Source organism: Scylla paramamosain, unplaced genomic scaffold, assembly GCF_035594125.1.
Source record: "Scylla paramamosain isolate STU-SP2022 unplaced genomic scaffold, ASM3559412v1 Contig76, whole genome shotgun sequence".
In the NCBI taxonomy this organism is placed as follows: domain Eukaryota; kingdom Metazoa; phylum Arthropoda; class Malacostraca; order Decapoda; family Portunidae; genus Scylla; species Scylla paramamosain.
In genome coordinates, this window is record NW_026973741.1 from 195,124 (window position 1) to 205,000 (window position 9,877).

The 9,877-nt window shown below is 47.9% G+C and overlaps 2 protein-coding genes across 2 annotated transcripts in view; one reads left to right on the top strand and one right to left on the bottom strand.

Moving 5' to 3' along the window:
* Nucleotides 1-272: 272 nt before the first annotated feature.
* On the bottom strand, nt 273-2,418 carry LOC135098717 (uncharacterized). Its single transcript, XM_064001105.1, has 2 exons — nt 1,639-2,418; nt 273-1,596 (listed from the first exon to the last, which is right to left on the bottom strand). Exons 1-2 carry the CDS (start codon nt 1,696-1,698, stop codon nt 274-276), a joined length of 1,383 nt encoding a protein of 460 aa, XP_063857175.1. The 5' UTR covers nt 1,699-2,418; the 3' UTR covers nt 273.
* Nucleotides 2,419-4,234: 1,816 nt separating this feature from the next.
* Nucleotides 4,235-9,877, top strand: part of LOC135098719 (uncharacterized) — a 16,531-nt gene continuing 10,888 nt past the window's right edge. The window contains exons 1-3 of the mRNA XM_064001106.1: nt 4,235-4,357; nt 4,760-4,856; nt 5,600-5,780. Of these exons, the coding sequence (XP_063857176.1) occupies nt 4,270-4,357; nt 4,760-4,856; nt 5,600-5,744 (330 nt within the window). The 5' untranslated portion in view covers nt 4,235-4,269 and the 3' untranslated portion in view covers nt 5,745-5,780. The remainder of the gene's footprint in view (nt 4,358-4,759; nt 4,857-5,599; nt 5,781-9,877) is intronic.

Below are 9,877 nucleotides of genomic sequence, written 5' to 3' on the forward strand. Positions count from 1 at the left end.
GGCCGAGCAAGTTCTCCCCGACGTCCGCTACAAAGACGGGAAGATGCTCCTCCGTGCTGCCAACCGCAATCCTGGCATGCACTGGTCCCCTCAGCTGTGTGCAGTGCCCTGTAATACCACACAGTTGTTGCTGGGCCACCGGGGGCTGTCCAGTTGCCACCACCCCGTCCTGCACGAAGGTACGTTCCGCGCCCGAGTCCACAGTGAGGCAGCAAGATTTGCCATCCACTTGCCCGCCCACCTGCACTGTCCGGGCACCCTCGGCGCGGCAACTTAGGCGGACTGGGGTCTCTGGCTCTCTGGCTGGCGCTCGACCCCTTCCACCAGCCTCTTTCCGTTTCCCCCAGCCTCCTTGCTATCCCTGGGAGAGACGAGGGCACACTCTGCCATCTTGTGCCCCTGACCGCAGTTCCAACAACAGGGTTTGTACTGGTACTGCCCTGCTCTGCCGTTGACAGCCTTTCCGCTACTCGATCCCTGCGGGCAGTACCTCTTGGTGTGCCCCTGCTGCCCGCAAGAGTAGCACTTACCCCTGAACTCACCTAGGGGCGGTGAAGGGCTAGAGTAGGCCTTCTGCACGGCCCCTTTCCTTGCCTTCACTCTCTGCGGGACATAATTCCCGCTGGGTCGCTCCCGCGTCGTCCGGAGAAATGACTCCATCTCCAGGCCCCTCGCCAGGGCCTCCTGAAGGTCCTTGGGGTGTGCCTGCTGGACGTATATCCTCAGTTGTTGGTTATCGATGGCATCAACGAACTGATCCCGCAGGAGAATGGTGATCATCTCCTCACTGGCCTCCGGGTACGCACGCCGCACCAGCACCTCCAAATCCTGCGCCAGGCGTGTCAGGGTCTCCCCCGGGCCTCGTAACCTGGCCCGGAACCTTGTCCTGAACACCTCGGTTTGGTGCTGGTACCCGTACCTCCTCTCCAGTGTCGCCGTCACTTTACTATACGAGCACCGCTGGGCAGCTGGCAGCTGGTTCAAGACTTCTAATGCCGGTCCTTTGAGTGCCCACACCAGCTGCATGGCCATCTCAGGGCGACTCCACTGGCGGGCACTGGCCAAGAGCTCGAACTGTGTCTTATACGCTTCCCAAGACACTGTTCCATCGAACTCCTGTGGCCGGCGCCTCGTCCCGTCCTTCAGCCTCCGTGACGTGGAGCTGGCAGCAGAGGGGTACGACTTTACTGAGGCTAGCGGGGATGGTGGAGGTGATAAGACGTTTACAGGAGAGCGTAGGGGAGACGGTATCACCTTGGCCAATGGAGAAAGGCTGTTTAGGCTTCCGTGACAACTATTATCCTCCTCCCCTTCGTCACTCCCCCCCTCAGTCTCACTAGCACGCCCACTTGACCGGAACAGCGTGCCTTTATGCTGAGAGAGTACAGGAGGCGCCTGTGCCGCCACAACCTCATCCACATATCTCCTCAGTTCACTGGCCGCTTTTTCCACCTCTCCCTTCACCTGATCCTTGGTGAACACTTCACTTAACACCTCGTCTTTAACCCGTGAACACTCCTCCTTCACGAGCCCCATAACCTCCTTAAATACACGGTCTACACTGCTCGTCACCGCTTGCAACTCAGCATGCTGTACCTCTCCCTGCGCCTTCAGGGCACTCATCTCAGCATGCTGTACCTCTCCCTGCGCCTTCAGGGCACTCATAACATCCGCTAGTGTGATTTCTTTCGCCGCCATGCTGACTTAATTACTGTAAGGCACCGTAACTTAACACAACACGCAGCTTACCATGGCAAAACACACTGCACCGTCCGCCTGCCCGCTGCTATCCACAAGTACGTTACCCGTACCACCGCTGCTCGCCTCCCCTGTCCAATACACACGCACACTCGGTAACACACCGCGACGCACACAGTTAGCACTTAACTCATCCCACGATCCTGACACCACTGTAACTTCACCACCCCGTGGGCAGTCACACTTACACTTTTAGGGTCCGGTGCTTCCTGCATACGTGACGGTGAACTTACCCTGCGGCGCTCCGTGTTCTCCCCTGGCTCCCCTCAGAAGGCGAGTAGTAAAACACACTTGTGGCTTCTGGCCCTCTATTCTCCGTTGCTCACACTACACAGTAGTCCTATGCTGTAGCTCGGCACCCCGGGCCTCTTGTCGACCCTCGGAAGGCTTCTTGACGCCTCGCTCCAGCTCACAAAGGCACATACAAGTACAGGAGGCAGTGTCGGCGACGCGCGGGCTTTCTTCCCTCACCAGTGTTCTCCCGCCACTCTGTCTCCCAAACTGTTCCGCCACCAATCCCAGGGCTGCTACACGTCACGTGATACTCCCGAGCCCCAGGGTAGGCGGCCGGCGAGGTGACGTAGTGTGACGTCATCCTCCACTTCAGCTGGGACTCAGTCTGGGTATCTTCATGATCTTGCCCTCTCGTGACAATATATATATATATATAGACTTCCAAGTTTAGATTACAGTATGAGATCCAGAACAATCATAAGTAGAGTGCAGTAATACCAAGGCAGCTTGCCACCTTGACTGGAACAAGGGAAGACTCGTGTAGCGAACCTTTTCCCTCCTTAGCGTCGTCCGCCTGCTGCTGTTTCCTACCAGCTGCTCTCGTCCTCTTGCTTTCTCGCCATGACCCCATTGACCCTCCCTCGGGCTTCCTCCCCATCAGGAACTAACATTTGAAGAGAGATTACGAGTATTTATCCCCTCTTAACCTATCATTTTTAGTCAGCAGTCAGTCAGTCAGTCAGTCAAATAGCCATTCAGTGAATGCGTGAGTTTGTGGATATTAATTCATTCCCTTAGCAAGTATTTTTCATTCATTCATTCAGTCAGACAGACAATAAACCATCACTCACTCGCTCACTCAAACACCCAGTCACTCAATTTTCCTGCTCATCTGTGTTCTCTTCTGTTTTTCACCACATTTCATCTCTTCCCTCCTCCCTCATACCCTCTTACCCTCTCACCACCCCCTCATGCCCTCAGGTACTGTGCGAGAGGGTGGAGGGGAGCCTGAATACAGAAGAGGTACTCACTGGTCTCAGGATAAACTCCCCCACAGGCATCCCAGAGTGTGGAGCTGATGCCCTTCGGTCCACCCTATGCTCCACCAGCTTCAGGAGTCAGTGTGGCATAGATAGATGTGGATGACTGTGGTGTCTTGTCTTGTGTGGAGTTACAAGGTTGGTGTATGGATGGGTAAGTGAAGTAGAGATAAGATTTTAATTAGTGGTTTTGTAAGGTTGGGTAGGAGTGCTGTTCGTCTCCATCAAGGGCTAAGGTGTTGTGTGCTGACTGAATGAGGGTGAAAATTGTGTGTTTTGGTATATTTAGGAGATAAGATTTTAATTAGTGGTTTTGTAAGGTTGGGTAGGAGTGCTTCTTGTCTCCATCAAGGGCTAAGGTGTTGCGTGCTGACTGAATGAGGGTGAAAATTGTGTTTTTGTTTTGGTATAGTTAGGAGATAAGATTTTAGGTTAGTGGTTTTGTAAGGTTGGGTAGGAGTGCTTCTTGTCTCCATCAAGGGCTAAGGTGTTGCGTGCTGAGTGAGTGTTTAAATATATTTGTAGGAGATAATATTTTAGTGGTTCTTTTCCCCAACAAGGGTTAACACATTGAAAGATTGTTGTGGGTGAGAGTAACAGTGAAAGTTGTGTGCCTTGTCTTGGTACATGTAAGAGATAAGCTATAATAAGTGTATTTTAAGGTTAAGACAGTAGTGTTTCTCTTCCCCAACAAAGGTTAAGGTGTTGAAAGAGTGTTGTGAGTGAGTGTGAAGTGAGTGTGAAAGCTGTGTGCCTTGCCTTGCTATGCGTTTGTATATTTCTCATAGCACTTCCCTGCCAGACCACCTGTGTGTGTGTGTGTGTGTGTGTGTGTGCGTGTTATATATAAAATGTAAATAAATAACTGCATTTCTCGACTGGTGGGAGAAACACACTTTTAAAAGGCTCTATTCGAAGTGCCACGGGTTTTTAAGGATGTTTTTATGGTTTTAGTGACAAATTAACAACATTCCTGCATTACTGTCAGGAGAAACACTCACAAAAACCTCTGCTAATCATCATTGTGGCCTTTGAAATCAATCATGAGAGAGAGAGAGAGAGAGAAAGAGAGAGCTAAACCAATTCAACTTGATATGAGAGAAAATCTAATTATCTTCCATTCCCACAGAACCGTCACCCCAAACAATGAGTGGTGGAGGGTGCGTTCTGCGTTGACAGCCAGCATGAGCAGTGACAGGAGGTGTGTGAGACACATGACAGCTTTAGTGACAAGTTCATGCAGGCAGTGGTGCAATATTATTCCCTCAGCACACTCATTCACTTTGAGGGCTTGGAAACCACAGTGCCTTCAGATTTGTGGAGAAGTGTGTGTGTGTGTGTGTGTGTGTGTTTTTGATAGTTATATTAGTTGTTTAAATCATGCTGGGCTAATATCTATCCCTCTATCAATGTGCGTGTGTGTGTGTGTGTGTGTGTGTGTGTGTGTGTGTGTGTGTGTGTGTGTGTGTTTACCTATTGCACGAGACAGGGGAAGAGGGAAGAGGAGGAGAGGAGAGGTGCTTGGGAGATGAAAATGTATGTGTGTATGTGTGTATGAATATTTTCCCTATCATACACAAAAACACCCTTGAAATCCTATATATAATTTGCCATAGAACACACTTACTCTCTCCCACGTGCCCACTCCCTCTCTCCCACCCTCTCACCTCCCACACACCTGTATACCGCGTCCTGCAGCCTCAATGCACTCACCCCTTCTTTTCCAGCCATGGGTGCCTTGCCTCCTCGCACCACCACCACAAGCACCACCACTCCTGCCATCACCTACAAGGGGGAGACTGTGATGTGGCTGCAGGTGGATAGGTGAGGCATTGTTCTGGTGTTGGTGTGAGGTGTTGCATTACCTTGAAATCCACAGGCCTTCCACATCCTTCCCACTGGTCTGCTTGTCCTGTCCTCCTCCACACAGCATCCACAGGCCTTCCACAGCCTTCCCACTGGTCTCCTTGTCCTGTCCTCCTCCACACAGCATCCACAGGCCTTCCACAGCCTTCCCACTGGTCTGCTTGTCCTGTCCTCCACACAGCATCCACAGGCCTTCCACAGCCTTCTCACTGGTCTCCTTGTCCTGTCCTCCTCCACACAGCATCCACAGGGCTTCCACAGCCTTCCCACTGGTCTGCTTGTCCTGTCCTCCACACAGCATCCACAGGCCTTCCACAGCCTTCCCACTGGTCTGCTTGTCCTGTCCTCCTCCACACAGCATCCACAGGCCTTCCACAGCCTTCCCACTGGTCTGCTTGTCCTGTCCTCCTCCACACAGCATCCACAGGGCTTCCACAGCCTTCCCACTGGTCTGCTTGTCCTGTCCTCCTCCACACAGCATCCACAGGGCTTCCACAGCCTTCCCACTGGTCTGCTTGTCCTGTCCTCCTCCACACAGCATCCACAGGCCTTCCACAGCCTTCCCACTGGTCTGCTTGTCCTGTCCTCCTCCACACACCATCCACAGGCCTAACCTAACCAACCTAACCTAACCTAACCTAACCTAACCTAACCTAACCTAACTTAACCTAACTTAACCTAACCTAACCTTACACCCACAGGTTCGGAGGCCTCCAGAGAGCTGCCCAGAGTGAAGCTTGTGGTATAGAGGGACAGCTGCTGATTATCAAGCTTATGGAAGAAAGTGGGAGGAGCCTGGAGGGAGTGGTGGAGGTACAGTACTTGGAGAAAATCCCTCCACCATGATGACTGGGTGTCTGCTGTACAGGCCACTGACCAATGGTAAGAGAGGGAGAGAGACTGGCTAATGGTGGATGAGAGAGAGAGAGAGAGAGAGAGAGAGAGAGAGAGAGAGAGAGAGAGAGAGAGAGAGAGTCTTGATAAATAATATTGGGCACAGGCTTCACCACTGGGTCGACTGTGAGGGCCGCGTTCTTCTGCTAGGGAAGTATTGGCTGGTTGGTGACCGCGGCTGTTCACACACTCACTCTTGCTGTGGCTGGCATGCTGTTCTGTCCTCTCTTGTTCCAGGAATTGCTGTCTGAGGTGTGTGTGTGTGTGTGTGTGTATGTGTGTGTGTGCGTAGAAGCCACCATCATCAACCACAGCAGGTGATAATGATGGTTCCTGCTTTCATCCTCATTGGGGCTCGCCAGACCAACCTGGGGCTGTACTGGGGTGACGCTGTATGCCTCAGGTGTATCTGGAAGGCTGGGATAGTGAGAAGGTAACAATTAAAAAGGACTAGTGTACACTTAAACCATTACAAACACTATGTAATGCTGGTATACACACACAAACACTGGTATACACTTACAGACATATATAAACACTTGCTAAGGTTTGTATACTCTTAGAAACACACATAAACTCTTAATAAGTCTAGTATACACACAAACTTGTATACAAACACTAGTATATATTTATAGACACATCCAAATCTTTGCTAAGTCTGATATAAGCACACAAACTCATAAGAGATGCTGGTATATGCTCGGAAATCTATACACACATTAGGTAAGACTAGTATGCACAAATCTATACATATATTAGGAATTTATTGAATGATTGAGATGATTAGTACTCTCTCTCTCTCTCTCTCTCTCTCTCTCTCTCTCTCTCTCTCTCTCTCTCTCTCTCTCTCTCTCTCTCTCTCTCTCTCTCTCTCTTTCTCTTTCTCTTTCTCTCATATCCTTTGTCTGTCTCAAATTTTTTCTTTTAATCTCTCCCTCTCTGTCTGTCTGTCTCTCTGTCTGTCTGTCTGTCTGTCTGTCTGTCCCACACCTCAGTACACCCTTCCTGTCTTCATACACTTTAGTACACCCTTCCTGTCTGCCCCTATAGCTTAATACACCCTGTATCACCCTTGCATCTCATTAAACTATCCCTATTTGTCCATCTCAATAAACCCTGTCTAATTTCCCTACCTGGTTGTTTGTCTCATCTTATTACACCCTGTCTCTCCCTGCTTCTTGTTGCACCCTTCCTTTCCCCTACACCTCAATACTCCCTTCCCACCCTGTGTCATGTGTATATATTTAAATATTTATATTCATTTGTGGCATTCTTCATGTGTTTTTGGAGTGTTTTGAGTGTGTTTGGATGTGTTTTGGGGTGTTTTGGGTGTGTTTTGGGGTGTTTTGGTCAGTTTTGGGTGTGTTTGGGTGTGTTTTGGGGTGTTTTGGTCTGTTTTGAGTGTGTTTGGGTGTGTTTTTGGGGTGTTTGGGTGTGTTTTGGGGTGTTTGGGTGTGTTTTGGGGTGTTTTGGTCAGTTTTGAGTGTGTTTGGGTGTGTTTTTGGGGTGTTTTTGTCAGTTTTGGATGAGTTTGGGTGTGTTTTGGGGTATTTTAAGTGTTTTTTTGGGTATTTTTAAGGAGTTTGGGTGTGTTTTGGGTGGCTAGGGGTGTGCTGTGGGTGGACAAGGCTGTTTCTGGGTGTTTAAGGTGGGTGTGCATGCATTTTGGGGTGTTTTGGATGTGTTTTGGGGTGTAGAGAGGTAGACGTGATGTGTGCAGGGTGTCTCAGTCCCTGGATGGGTGTAGCAGTACGTGGTGGTGCTGTCTGGGTCTCGTGGTGTGGTTTGCATGGAAAGGGAAAGATAATTTAAGACAGTTTATCATATTTAATTATTTTGTTTATTAATTTATTTACTATTATAATTATTTTTTATTGTTTTTAAAGGGGGGTTAATTTTTACGTTCATCTTTTGTGTTCGGGAGTTCCTGGTTAGTGCTATTGACAAAAAAAGGGAGATCGTTTTATTTTTTAGTGTGGAAATTGTCGCATTTTATCAGGTGTTGATTGGTGTTGAGAGTCGCAGGTCCTGCCCTCTGTCATAAAATAAACAATAAAGGGTTGATTTTCGCTGATAGTTTACTTCCTTTAACGTAAATATGTAATGATATAGTTTTGTCTGTGTCTCCTGATGGTATGGCACTTTTGGCTAATATTTAACTAATTCTGAATACCTGTTAACAATTCACTATCCTGCATGTACTGTCAAGTCTACCGAAACATCAGGACGTCAATTGAGAGTCATGGATTTCAAGAGATTCCGAATTATTGCTGTTTCCTTCTCAATTTTAATAGGTTCAGAAAATTTACCGAAATTGTGCTTCCTGGCAGTTGAATTAAGGTTGAGAGAGAGAGAGAGAGAGAGAGAGAGAGAGAGAGAGAGAGAGAGAGAGAGAGAGAGAGAGAATCAAATTATAATACATAAATTATAGGAAAAAATGAAGATAATGGAGACGAATAAATAAATACATAAATACATAATAATATATAATACAGAACAAATTATGAACGAAAAGAAAAAAGAATGATAAATGAAATGCGGTGATAATATACATAGCGTGGTGCAGAACGTACGATAATGTAGTGCAGAGCGTAAGATAATGTGGTGCAGAGCGTACGTTAATGTGGTGCAGAGCGTACGGTAATGTGGTGCAGAGCGTACGTTAATATGGTGCAGAGCGTACGGTAATGTGGTGCAGAGCGTACGGTAATGTGGTGCAGAGCGTACGATAATGTGGTGCAGAGCGTACGATAATGTGGTGCAGAGCGTACGATAATGTGGTGCAGAGCGTACGTTAATCTGTGGTAGACCCAAGCTGTATAGATAATTCAATTAAAGAGTCTACCTGAATTCGTCCATGACAATTAAACATTTGGTAATAACACACAAGCTTTTTCAATGACTTCACACAAGGTCATACAATAGATGAAGAATTGTCAATGTAAACACCGCAGGGCTCATTTCAAATTTGGCGGTTGTGTGTTTAAACAATTGTCCCAGTCTCCACTAACTTGACTGGCGTTGAACCAAGGTTTAGAATGTTTAGGAGGATAAAAAGAGTGAGGAATATACGCCTCCATGCCAGACACTATCACCTCTGTTATGCGCTCAGCACACAAAGACGGCTCTCTGACACGGAAGCAGTAGTCATTCCAAGGAAAAGCACCAAAATACCTCCTCAAAACACACCAAAACACACCAAAACACCTTCAAAACACACCAAAACACAGCAAAACACCTTCAATACACACCAAAACACCCTCAAAACACCTTCAAAACACACCAAAACACACCAAAACACACGCCAGAGGCACCTTCGCTTAGGGGGATCCTGAGGAGGGATCGTAGCGATAGGACAAGATAAAGATATGAGATTGTGATCGGAGGAGCCCAACGGAGAAGAAAGGGTGACAGCATAAGCAGAAGGATTAGAGGTCAGGAAAAGGTCAAGAATGTTGGGCGTATCTCCAAGACGGTCAGGAATACGAGTAGGGTGTTGCACCAATTGCTCTAGGTCATGGAGGATAGCAAAGTTGTAGGCTAGTTCACCAGGATGGTCAGTGAAGGGAGAGGAAAGCCAAAGCTGGTGGTGAACAGTGAAGTCTCCAAGAAGGGAAGAGGGTCAGAATGTGCTCCACTTCGGAAGTTAAGTAGTCAAACAATTTCTTATAGTCAGAGGAGTTAGGTGAGAGGTATACACCACAGATAAATTTAGTACTATTATTATTAGTAGTAGTAGTAGTAGAGAAAGGAACTAATGGAATAAGAAGAGGAGGAGGAAGAAGAGGAGGAGCAGGAGGAAGAGAAGGAGGCGGAGGAGGAAGAGGAGGTTATTGTTGTTTGTTCCTCCTCCTTCTCCTCCTCCTCTTTCTCCTCCTCTTTTCTTCCTCTTCTTCCTCTTCTTTTTCTTCTTCCTTCTCCTCTTCCTCCTCTTCCTTCTCTTCTTTTCGTTCTCTCTCTCTCTCTCTCTCTCTCTCTCTCTCTCTCTCTCTCTCTCTCTCTCTCTCTCTCTCTCTCTCTCTCTCTCTCTCTCTAGCAATCCCTGTAATGTCAATAAGGTCTATAAACACGTAAATTTGTAAGAT